The sequence below is a fragment of the Mustelus asterias genome, chromosome 10 (genome assembly GCF_964213995.1).
Source record: "Mustelus asterias chromosome 10, sMusAst1.hap1.1, whole genome shotgun sequence".
Classification (NCBI taxonomy): domain Eukaryota; kingdom Metazoa; phylum Chordata; class Chondrichthyes; order Carcharhiniformes; family Triakidae; genus Mustelus; species Mustelus asterias.
The window spans coordinates 55719903-55732956 of record NC_135810.1 but is presented as its reverse complement, the minus strand read 5'-3'; the positions used below and the strand labels follow the sequence as shown (position 1 = coordinate 55732956).

The 13054-nt window shown below is 46.5% G+C and overlaps 1 protein-coding gene across 2 annotated transcripts in view; it reads left to right on the top strand.

The window, feature by feature from the left end:
* Positions 1-13054, top strand: part of LOC144499600 (matrix metalloproteinase-18-like) — a 65632-nt gene that overhangs the window by 47686 nt on the left and 4892 nt on the right. For both annotated transcript variants that reach the window (XM_078221739.1, XM_078221738.1), the window contains exons 3-4: positions 154-299; positions 11279-11404. In XM_078221739.1, coding sequence (XP_078077865.1) covers positions 154-299; positions 11279-11404 — 272 coding nt within the window. The remainder of the gene's footprint in view (positions 1-153; positions 300-11278; positions 11405-13054) is intronic.

The following is a 13054-nucleotide window of genomic DNA, read 5'->3' as shown; positions in this document are numbered from 1 at the left end:
CCAATGTTTGTCACTGTGGAAGTGACTGGAGCAGGTGGCATGAGCTGTTTTCTGAAGGGCAAACATTGATCTCAGAAACACCTGCACACAATCAGCATAATTATTCCGACAGGTTATAAAGACAGTGATGCAAGTGACTTTGTCTCCACACAGAATACAGGAGTATACACCTGACTTACCGCGGGATGTTGTGGATACCACGATAAAAGAGGCTTTCCAATATTGGGCCGATGTCACTCCATTGACATTTACTCAGATACCATCTCCTGCAGACATTGAAATTAGATTTGTTTTCAGAGGTATGTTCAAACAATAATATATCGCTCCTGCAAATGTTGTGTTACCTCCACATTGCGCCTCCTTGACCTGTAACCAGCTTCTTTCATAGAAAGCAAAGCAGCAGATTAGCATGTGGGGAGAAGGTTACAACTAAATCAAAAATCAGGAAAAAAGTTAAAAGGAAGAACTCAGGAGATGTTATTATTAGAGGTGGTAGAATTCAAAAAGAATGTACAAAAACTAGCACATGGGCACTTTATCTGAATGCTCATAGCATTTGAAACAAGGCAAATGAGTTGACGACACAAATCATCGCATATGAGAATGATTTGGTGGCCATTATAGAGACAGAGTTGCAGGATGGTCTCGACTGGGAGTTAAATATCCAGGGGTATCAGACTGTTCAGAAGGACAGACAGGAAGGTAAGGGAGATGGTGTAGCTCTGATATTTTAGGATAACATCAGGCAGTAGTGAGAGATGATATAGGTTCTATGGAAAAAAAGGTTGAATCTATTTGGGGGGAAATTAGAAATAGTAAGGAGAAAAAGTCATTGCTCGGCGCTGTCTCTTGGCGACCAAATAATAACATCACGGTGGAGCAAGAAAAAACATAGAAAAAACTGATGCATGTAAAACTGGTACAGCAATTATCATGGGGGATTTTAATTTACATTTCAATTGGTCAAACCAGGTCGGTCATGGCAGCCTTGAGGAGGAGTTCATGGAATGTATCCAAGATAGCTTCCTTGAACAGTATGTAATGGAACCTATGAGGGAGCAAGCTATCCTAGATCTGGTCCTGTGAAATGAGACAGGAATAATTCATGATCTTATAGTTAGGATTCCTCTCGGAAGCAGCAATCACAATATGGTTGAATTTAAAATACAGATGGAGCGTGAAAAGGTAAAATTTGTGCTTAAACAAAGGAGACTACAAAGGGGTGAGGGAGGCATTGGCTGAGGTAGACTGGGAGCAAAAACTTTATGGTGGGGCAATTGAAAAACAGTGGAGGACTTTCAATGCGATTTTTCACAGTGCTCAGCAAAAATATATACCAGTGTTGTGCCTGCCTCACAGTCTGTTTTAACATTAATACGGTGGACAAAGAATTGCGAGTTGACTTCTTGTTAGTACAACAATATTTACTGAGACACACAATCAATAATCACCCACCCAACCAACAATAAATTATCTGACAGAAATACGAAAGTTCAAGTTCAATACTAGACCTTGACTTAACTTTGCGTGACTGGCAAGTACCCAGGCAGATATTGGCCTTTATCTGTGCACTGGTCTCTGTAGTCTTCTGCGCAGTCTGGTCCTTTGGTCTGGTCTGGCACTCTGGCTCTGGTCTTCCTTCCTTCTCGGGTACGGTGGCTCTCCTCGTGCTGGCGATGGTCACTGTTGTTGTAGCTCGTTCGTGGGGTCAGAGAGAGAGACAGAGATTCTTGGTTGTGCAGCACCCTTTCTACCCCGTTGGTTTTCGCACCTGTTTGGCCATTGCCAATCAATCGATCAGGGCTTGGTCATGTCTGTAGGTGCTGGAGGCACGGAGGACACATACCTCCTTCCCAAATAAGTTGTTAAGGCGTCCCTATGTCTGGTTTGAGAGTGAGTACTATTCGTGGCTGTCCCTGTTGATTTTCCACATAAATGCCACATTGTGTGATTCTGGTCCCATTCTCTGTGGTGGATGAACCGTCTACATAAATTCTCATGGCTGAGTCTGTCCGTTGGGTGGCTGTCTGTTTTGTCCCTGAACATATCTCCTGTTGTTTTAGGATAAACGGACCTGTGGCGTCCTTTGTGGCTATAACCTGACACTCATGCGGGTCTCCCCCACGATTTAAATTATCTGCCAGTAACGTGGGCATTTTGGATCGTTTTACAGTGATGTCCCTACCCTGCAGTAGTCGTGTCCAATGGGCAGTGCGGACCTGGCTTACTGAGCTGTCTTTAAGGCGGCCGTCCAGCAGAAGCTGAGTTGGGGTGTGTTCGGTGAGAATGGTTATTGGGTTCAGTCCGGTGATATCGGCGAAATGCTGCACAGCCCAAAACACCGCGAGCAGGTGTCGTTCACACCCGGAGAAGCCCTGTTCGACTGGGTCTAATACTCGTGAGGCGCAGGCTACTGGGCCTGGTCTGCCATGTCTTTGCTGTAATAATACTGCCGAAAGTGTGTGGGCGGCGGCTGCAACCTCTAAGGCGTGGGGTAGATCTGGGTCAGGGACTAGTAAGGCTGGTGCTGTGGCGAGGGCGCGCTTTAAATCGGTTACTGCAGCTGTGTGCTGCGCAGTCCACTCCCAGGTCATGTTTCTCTTTAGCAATTTGGAAAGTGGGGCTGCCTTGGTGTCGAAGCAGTCTATATAGTTCCGACAGTACCCTACTAGGCCCAGGAAAGATCGGAGGGCACTCACATCTCGGGGCAGTGGGAGGTGCACTATGGAGTCTATCCTTTCTTGTTCGATCTCCCTCTTCCCATGAGTAATCACTGTACCCAGGTATATGATCTTGGGGTTGCAAAATTTGGGTCTTTTTCAGGTTGACTTTGCAGCCTAATGAGTGGAGCAGTGCGAGTAATTCATCCAGCAATATTACAAGCTCCTCTTTGGTGTTAGTCTGTAACAATAAATCGTCTACATATTGGACCAAGCACTCAGGTCGGGAAAACATTTCTAATCCAGTCGCTAGTCGCCCGTGGAAGATGGACGGGGAATTATGGAAACCCTGTGGTCGGCAAGTCCAAGTGTATTGCTGTCCTTGGGAGGTAAAGGTGAACTTGTACTGGCAGGACCGATTTAAAGGGACGGACCAGAAGCCATTACTAATATCCAGTACCGTGAAAAACTTTGCCTGGGCTCCCTGTCTCATCATGGTGACGGGGCTTGTGGCTACTGTGGGGGCCGTGAGTGGGGTAACCTTATTTAATTCCCGATAATTGATCGTTAACCTCCATGATCCATCTGCCTTTTTCACAGGCCGTATCGGCGCATTATTTGTGGCTGCCACTCGTCTCAACACCCCCTGCTGTAATAGACTATCAGTTACTCTGGCCACCTCCCCCTCTGCCTGTCTGGGGAAACCGTATTGTCTCTGTGGTTTCGGGTCCGGCCCTTCAATTAACACCTCCCCAGGTATCTGACCACAATCATGCTGATGCTGCGCAAACACCCCATTGTTTCTTTGAAGCACCTCCCTGATGGCCGGATCACTACTAATCGTTCATGGATCAAACCAGAATTCCCCTATTGTGCTAACCCTATTAGCATATGTCCCGACTGGAATGATTGATGGTGCTCTGCTAATCGTAGCCATCTGCCAAATGCATCGATTAGCTGGATCAATGAAAGATTACATTTATTTATGGAATCGGACCCAAGAATGTGTTCAGTGTTTGGGGGAAGGTCAACTAACACCACCGGATGGTCACACGCCCTGCTACCTGGGCGGACCTGTACAGGGGCTGTAATGTGTCCCTCCTGCATGTGTCCTGTGAATCCACTGAGTGTGATTGTGCCCGTAGTTGGCCAAGGGATGTCTGTCTTTAATTTTGATATGTTCAGGGTAGTTTGGGAGCCTCCGGTATCCCAAAGGACTTCTACAAGGTGGCCTTTTACCTCGCCGTTAATTAGGGGTCTTTCTACGCTATCCCACCTGGTGCTGCAGACCCAGGTTGGGGAGGCCGGACACCGTCAATCTAGGGTTCCATAGGCAGGGACAGTTGGATATAGAGGTGGGCTGGCGCTTACAATACGCATGGGGTGATCGGGACCTTCTATTGGTAGTGGGCGGTGCTTTCTCTCGTACCTAGGAGCTGGCCTAACTGGTGGAGCCGGTGGTCCCGCTTGTCTCGGGGACCATGTATAGGGTGGTGGGGTCTCCTACACTCTCAGGTGAAGTGTCCTGGCTGCCTGCAATTAAAACATGTCCCTCTATCTCTCCCCGGGGCTGCTGTGTAAGGTGGAGCTGTACCTCTCTGGTGTTGGGAATCCCCTTTACCCTCGTTTCTCCGTACTGGACCTAGGCTGCCCTCATCGGAAGCGTTCTCGCCTCCCTATCTGACTGTGACATTGGGGGTCCCTGAACTTCCTGTTCCCAGACTCGAGCTAACCGTCGGAGACCCCATGCTTCATTGTGTGTGGTCTCTGCGGGGTCAAAATTAGCGCAGGCTTTCTTGCCTTTCTCTGTGGTGTACGACACTAATGTCCGAGCCCATTTGGATGAATCGGCTTCATTTAATCGAGCCCGATCTAATTCCCCAGACACTCCCGTGAAGTGGATCCATAAACGACTGGCAAAGGTAGTCGGATGTTCTCCTTTCCTCTGTCTACATTTATTTAACCCATCTACAGGATCCCCTTTATTAAGCCTTACTGTGGTCAATATCGCTTCCTTAATTTTGTTTAAATTTCCTTCCCCGACATTTTGAGGGGCTGGCAGGACAGACCGTGCAGACTTGTTTAAGCACATGACTATCAGCTTCACTTCTTTCCTTTCATCTCGCCCATGCATTATCTTCTGCTGCCGAACATCCTCAAAGAAACTGTGTGGGTCAGCCGATGGCTCAAAGGTTGTGATTTTATTTGCGATCTCAACCAATTGTGCCACCGTAAACGGGGTTGTGTATGTAACAGCTGGGCCCGAAGCCTCTCCTACCCAACGTACAGTTGTCACTGGTGCATCGGGACTGGAGGTGAATCTGGGGGCACGGTGAGTATGTCTCCCCCTGGGACGGATGGTGGTGGACCCCAATCCTCGGGTTCGCGTAACATAAAGTTTGGCATTCTCCTTTAACTCTCCCCAATCTGCATCCTCTATCTCCTCTTCCTCTCCTGTCCCGAAAGTTCACATAAATCCGTTTTGAACCGATAATAGGAATTCCAGCCGTGAAATTTCTCGCTGGCATTTGGAGTGGTCAGCGGTTGCCTGTCGCTGTTCTTTACTGGTTTGATGTCGCGCTTTTATTTGCACCTGCAGATCGGTACACTTAGCTTCCAGTCGTGCTACTGCCTGCTCGGCTTCACCTTTCGCCAAGACAGCGCGCTCGGCGTATTGGAACGCTCTCTCATACTGGGTTTGAAAATTGCCCAGATGTAATAAATTTGCCTGGTCTGTTCTCTTTAATTCATCTGCCTCTCTGTCCTTTTCAGCTCTTATCTGCTCTATCCTCTCCTGCTGCTGTTCCTTGAGTTTCTTAATCTCCTCCTCCTTTCCCTCCTGTGCCTGCTTCGATTCCTCCAGTTCCTTACGAACTGTGTTTAATTCCTTTTCTGTTCCTAGCAGCTGTCCGAAGCAGCTCACAATGGCAGTCGCTTTCTCACATTTGCCTGCCTGTTTTCCCTGAACTTTCCTCAGATCGTCCCAATACTTCTGTCCTAGGGATCCCGGTCCCATCTCAGTATTGGCACAGGATTCTGCCTTTCGGGGCTACCTTTTCTTCTTAATGTATTCTCTGATTTTTTTTCCCGCATGGGACACTTCTTGCCTCTGTGCTGTTTCCTGCCATTCTATATTCAACCACATAGAATGTCGTTGAATATAGAACTACATGGGCAGCACGGTAGCACAGTGGTTAGCACTGCTGCTTCATAGCTCCAAGGACCTGGGATCGATTCCAGGCTTGGGTCACTGTCTGTGTGGAGTTTGCACATTCTCCCCGTGTCTGCGTGGGTTTCCTCCGGGTGCTCTGGTTTCCTCCCACACTCCAAAAATGTGCGGGTTAGGTTGATTGGCCATGCTAAAATTGCCCCTTAGTGTCCTGAGATGTGTAGGTTGTAGCGGGATCCCCTTTTTAACTCCACTCGTGGGCTAATCTCAGGTTTGGTTCTCCGTTACCCAAACCCCACCAATGCCCGAGTGATTCTCTCTCTCGCCGATGGAACAACGGCCACCTTGCGCCTACTTCACTAGAGTAGCGCTCCCAAGAGAGAGAAAAGCAAACTGCTGCCGATCCACTACCTGGCAGCCTTTCCTGAGTGGGCGGTTTCGAAGCGCCCAGGGTACCCTCAGTTCTAGACTCCGGAATTATGGTAAGGGATATTTAATATTGTGACTTGGTCAGAGATCGTTGGTGAGAAATTGAAAAGATCAAAACGGACTCCAATGGAAGTCAAAGATATATCTATATTTGTTAAAACATCAAGGTCAAGATCACCAAACACCAGGAAAACCACACACAATGCCTTATGCTCTATAAGACTATAGCTATGGAAGGAATACTAAAACGGGCACAACGGGAATGCTTACTTTACACAAGTTTACCAGTGTCTTAAACTATGAAAGGTGCATGCAAAAGCCCCCCTGCTTTCCCCAAAGTCTCATCAGTGGACTTCGGGCTGCGTGCTGGAGACGAACGAGAGGCAGCCAGGAACAGGAGAAGAGAGTGGAGAGAGGAGAGAGGCCAGAGCTTGCTTGTCCCTTTTTAAAACCTGAACCCGTGATTCTCTCACACAAAACAGTTTCTGATCATTGATAGTTTCGATTGATAGTCATCCTGATTGGAATCCCATCAGCGAGCTGAGTCATTGATGTTGTCTGTGGATGGAATGATCTCTGTTCTCATTGTCTTGCTGCTGGGCTATTTACTCCTTGTCTGCTGGCCATGGTTTCTCCTTTGTTTCCTGTTGATTAGATTATCCCTGTCTCGACCTTCTCGTTATTCCCAGCCTCTTGCATATTCATGTGGCTGTAAAGGTTCCCGACAGCCAGTCGGCCATTTTCCTTATCCCTGGGTTCTTTAATCATGGAGGATTTGCCCTAAAACCTACAAGGTTAGAGGGATTAGCGGGTAAATATGTAGGGACATGGGGGTAGAGCCTGGGTGTGATTGTGGTTGGTGCAGACTTGATGGGCCAAACGGCCTCTTTCTGCACTGTAGAGTATCTATGATCTATGGCAAGGGGTAGGGAGTTGATCGGATTGCAGGTACGGCTTTGGGCTATGTTCTGGTCCTTATCCCTCTGGATTCTAATGTAAACCTACAGAGTTTACCCTATCCTCCTTGTTAGTAACAATGGATGCACAATGACAATTTCCCAAAAGCAGCAATTTGTCCAATAAGGAGTTTACACCTGTTGGCTCTGAGTTTTAAATAATGGTTCAATATAGATTCTGTGGGATTCGATATCAGAGCAACAAAGTTACTTCTTGTCGATGTCCCACCAGAGTCGCCAATTTGTTGTGCCTGCCACACAGTCTGTTTTAACCCTTATACGGTGGACAAAGAATTGCGAGTAGACTTCTTGTTAGTACAACAATATTAATTCAAACACACAATCAATAATCACCCACCCAACCAACAATAAGTTATCTTACAGAAATACTGAAGTTCAAGTCCAATACTAGACCTTGACTTAACTTTGCGTGACTGGTAAGTACCCAAGTAGATATTGGCCTTTATCTGTGCTCTGATCTCTGTAGTCCTCTGCATAGTCTGGTCCTTTGGTCTGGTCTGGCACTCTGACTCTGGTCTTCCTTCCTTCACAGGTGTGGTGGCTCTCCTCGTGCTGGTCATTGCTGGCGATGGTCACCATTGTTGTAGCTCGTTTGTGGGTTCAGAGAGAGAGAGAGAGATTCTTGGTTGTGCAGCACCCTTTCTACCCCGTTGGTTTTTGCGCCCCTTTTGGCCATTTCCAATCAATCGATCAGGGCTTGATCACCCTGATCGATAAAGTCCAATCGGGTGCTGCCACACCAATCTCTAGGTGTGTTCTCAATGGTCATCTCTGTAGGTGCTGGGGGCACGTAGGACACATACCTCCCTCCCAAATAAGGGTTAAGGCCCCCCTTTGTCTGGTAATCAACCCAGTTTAACCAGAAAGTCCCCTTTGTCCTGGAGATGGCCCATATCCTGTGTATTCAGCCGTCTGAACTGCAGCCTGTTTATCTCTGTCTTTTAGGCTGCAGTCTGCTGCTTTATTCTTGCCCAATTGTCCCAGAGTGCTTTATAAATCACCATTTTAGGTGGCCTGTTTGGCCACACCGGTGATAAGGAAGGACTGGAGGAAAAGAGATAATCAACCATGGATATCCAAGGAAATAAAGGAGGGTATCAAGTTGAAAGAAAATGCATACAAAGTGGAAAAGATTAGTGGGAAATTAGAGGATTGGGAAATCTTTCAAGGTCAACAGAAAACCATGAAAAAAGCTATGAAGAAAAGTAAGATGAATTTTGAGAATAAACTGGTTCAGAATATAAAAACAGATAGCCAAAGGTTTCTACAAATATATAAAATGAAAAAGAATGGCGAAAGTAAACATTAGTCCTTTAGAGGATGAGAAGGGGGGATGTAACAACTGAAAATGAGGAAATGGCTGAGGCATTGAACAGGTATTTTGTGTGGGTTTTCACAGTGGAAGACACAAATAAAATGCCAAAAATTGATGACAAGAAGGCTATGGCAGGTGAGGACCTAGAAATTATCATTATCATGAAAGAGGTAGCGTTGGGCAAGCTAATGAAGCTCAAGGTAGACAAGTCTCCTGGTCCTGAAGGAGTGCAACCCACGGTAATAAAAGAAATGGCTGGGGAAACAGCAAATGTGCTTGTGGTAATTTACCAAAATTCGCTGGACTCTGGGGTGGTTCCAGCAGATTGGAAAACAGCAAATGCAATGCCACTGTTTAAAAAAAGAGGTAGACAAAAGGCAGGTAACTATAGGCCAGTTGTCTTAACTTCTGTAGCAGGGAAAATGCTTGAATCTATCATCAAGGAAGAAACAACGAGACATCTGGATATAAATTGTCCCATTGGGAGATGCGCCATGGGTTCATGAAGGGTAGGTCTTGTTTGACCAATGTGGTGGAATTCTTTGAGAATATTACGCCCGCAGTGGACAATGGGGAATCTGTGGATGTGGTGTATCTGGATTTCCAGAAGGCATTTGACAAGGTGCCCCACCAAAGACTGCTCCATAAGATAAAGGTGCATGGTCTTACGGGTAATGTATTAGCATGGATAGAGAATTGGTTACCGAACAGAAAGCAAAGAATGTAATGGGTAGTAAAGAAAGTAAATGGGTGTTTTTCTGGTTGGTGATCAGTGACTAGTGGTGTGCCTCAGGGATCAGTGTTGGGACTGCAATTGTTTACGTTTTACACAGATGATTTGGAATTGGGGACCAAGTGTAGTATGTCAAAATTCGCAGATGACACTAAGATGAGTGGCAGAGCCAAGTGTACAGAGGACGCTGAAAGTCTGCAAAGGGATATAAATAGTTGAAGTGAGTGGGCAAGGGTCTGGCAGATGGAGTACAATGTTGGTAAATGTGAAGTCATCCATTTTAGTAGGAATAACAGCAAAATGGACTATTATTGAAATGGTAAAAAAATTGCAGCATGCTGCTGTGCAGAGAACTGGGTGTCCTTGAGCATGAATCACAATATTTGGTTTGCAGGTGCAGCAGGTAATTAAGAAGGCAACTGGAATTTTGTCCTTCACTGCTAGAGGGATGGAGTTTAAAAACAGCGAGGTTATGTTGCAGCTATAGGTTGCGGGTGAGGCCACACCTGGAGTGCTGTGTACAGTTTTGGTCTCCTTACTTGAGAAAGGATATACTGGCACTGGAGGGGGTACAAAGAAGATTCACTAGGTTGATTCCAGAGTAGAGAGGGTTGGCTTATGAGGAGAGACTGAGTATACTCATTGGAATTCGGAAGAATGAGGGGAGATCTTATCGAAACATATAAGATTATGAAGGCAATAGATAAAATAGAAGTAGGGAAGTTGTTTCCACTGGCAGGTGAAACTAGAACTGGGGGGCATGACCTCAAAATAAGGGGGAGCAGATTTAGGACTGAGTTGAGGAGGAACTTCTTTCAAAGGTTTGTGAACCTGTGGAATTCCCTGCCCAGTGAAGCAGTTGAAGCTACCTCATTGAATGTTTTTAAGGCAAGGATAGTTAAATTTTTGAACAGCAAAGGAATTAAGGGTTCTGATGAGCGGGCGGGTAAGTGGAGCTGAGTTCACAAAAAGATCAGCCATGATCTTATTGAATGGCGGAGCAGGGTTGAGGAGCCAGATGGCCTACCCCTGCTCCTACTTCTTATGTTCTTATGTTCCCCCCTAGCTCCCTCAGTCATTCTGCTGGGGCCACTGACATGGGCCTGGTGACACTCATGGACTCAGCTGACAGTGCGGGCTCGGTCACTGAAGGCCTTCTCAGGGATTGTGCAGTCCCAGCAGTGGTTACCTCATTGTCCAGGGACCAGAGTGCTGTTGGCCTTTTGATTAACCAGCAAGTCCTGGAGGTCGGACTTCAACTTGGAACAGAGACGAAGTTCCACCTCAATCCAACCAACAGCTGAACAGCCGTTAAATGGCTGGAGGATTCGTTCACCAATCTGAGGCAGGATTACTTCTGACTTTTCCAGCAGGGTGGCAGAGACCTCACCGTCCCCTGTGTAAAATCTAACCCGTGAGTTCAAATCCCAGCTTGACGAATTTAAATTCAAGTATTTAGTTAATTGTGGAGTAATAGGAGGCATCAGCAGATCAGTGAACAGTTATTGCCAGCAATCAATTGCTTCATTTTATTGTTCAAACGATTGCATGTAATCCTTTCATCCTCATCCAGGGGAGGCCATGGCCTAGTGGTATTATCGCTAGACAATCAATCCAGAAACTCAGCTGATGTTCTGGGGACCAAGGTTCGAATCCCACCATGGCAGATGGTGGAATTTGAATTTGAATTCACAAAAACATATCTGGATTTAAGAATCTACTGATGACGATGAAACCATTTTCGATTGTCGGGAATACACATCTGGTTCAATAATGTTCATTGGGGAAGGAAATCTGCTGTCCTTACCTGGCCTGGCCTACATGTGACTCCAGATCCACAGCAATGTTGTTGACTCTCAACTGTCTCTGAACAAGGGCAATTAGGGATGTGCAATAAATGCCGGCCAGCCAGCGATGCCTATGTCCCACGGATGAATAAAAATAAAAGCTGGAAACGAATCTTCACTGAGCTGTTTGTTCAATTCTACTCGCTAGATCATGGTGATGGATCTCCATTTGATGGACCTGGTCGCGTTCTGGCCCATGCCTTTCGTCCTGGGCCTGGAATTGGAGGTGATGCTCATTTCGATGAGGATGAACAGTGGACAAATACAAGCGAAGGTAAATATACTTCACCATGAATTAAAACTCAATGAGCCAAATGGCCTGAGAGCTGGCTGGTGGGAGACAGCCAGTGCTGCTGTTAGTGCAGAGTGGAATTGAAGAGCCTGTGCATTGTCATGCCTGATGTTTGTTGTATGTTGTTTGCATGGTGCAGGTTGCCAGAGTAACGAACTAATCAGGGCATTAATGACAGAGAGAAAGAAACTTAGAAACCCTACAGCACAGAAAGAGGCCATTCAGCCCATCGAGTCTGCACCGACCACAATCCTACCCAGGCCCTACCCCCATATCCCTACATATTTATCCACTAATCCCTCTAACCTACGCATCCCAGGACACTAAGGGCAATTTTAGCATGGCCAATCAACCTAACCTGCACATCTTTGGACTGTGGGAGGAAACCGGAGCACCCGGAGGAAACCCAAGCAGACACGAGGAGAATGTGCAAACTCCACACAGACAGTGACCCAAGCCGGGAATCGAACCCAGGTCCCTGGAGCTGTGAAGCAGCAGTGCTAACCACTGTGCTACCGTGCCGCCCACGGTACGGTGTGAAGTTAGCATTTTTCCTGAGGTATGGGTGGGGGTGGAGAAGTAGCTGGTGCGAGTCGGGCAAATGGGTGGTATTCAGGCTGCCAGAGAGAAACAAAAAAATTAATTCTCACTGAAGTACTTAATGCTGGACACGAGACATCTCTGCTGAGGAAAAAAGTTTATTCACATCTGCCCTCTGTCCTCCATAATTTTGTACACCTCAATCGGGTTCCCCCTCAGACTTCTCTGCTCTAAGGAGAACAATCTCAGCCTCACCAGCCTCTCTTCATGGCTGAAACGCTTCAGCCCAGGCAACATCCTGGTGTACCTCTTCTGTACCCTTTCCAGTGCAATCACATCCTTCCTATAGTGTGGCGACCAGAACTGCACACAGTACTCTAGCTGTGGCTCCATCACAACCTCCCTGCTCTTATATTCTGTGCCTCGGCTAATAAAGGTAAGTATCCTATATGCCTTCCGAACTATCTTATTTACCTGTCCTGCTATCTTCAGGGAGCTTTGGACATCACCCCAAGGTTTGATTTGATTTATTGTTGTCACATGTATTAACATACAGTGAAAAGTATTGTTTCTTGCGCGCTATACAGACAAAACATACCGTTCATAGAGACAGAAAAGAGAGAGTGCAAAATGTAGTGTTACAGTCATAGCTAAGGTGGAGAGAAAGATCAAGTTAATGCAAGATAAGTCTATTCAAAAGTCTGACAACAGCAGGGAAGAAGCTGTTCTTGAGTCGGTTGGTACGAGACTCACACTTTTGTAACCTTTTCCCGACGCCCTGGTGCTCTGTATTTTCAAGTCTCCTACCCTTCATTATTTATTCCCCTGCCTTGTTAATCCAGTTTTCATGTCATTTGCAAGTTTATTGATCATACCTCCCACATTCATGACCAGACCATTCATGTACTAAAAACAGCAAGTGACCCAGCACTGATCCTTGCAGTACATCACTCTATACAGGCTTCCAGTCACAAAAACAACCTTCAACCAATACCCTCTGCCTCCTGCCACTTCGCCAATTTTGGATCCAATTTACCAAATTGCCCTGGATCCCATGGGCTCTCACCTTCTTGATCAATCTCCCATATGGAA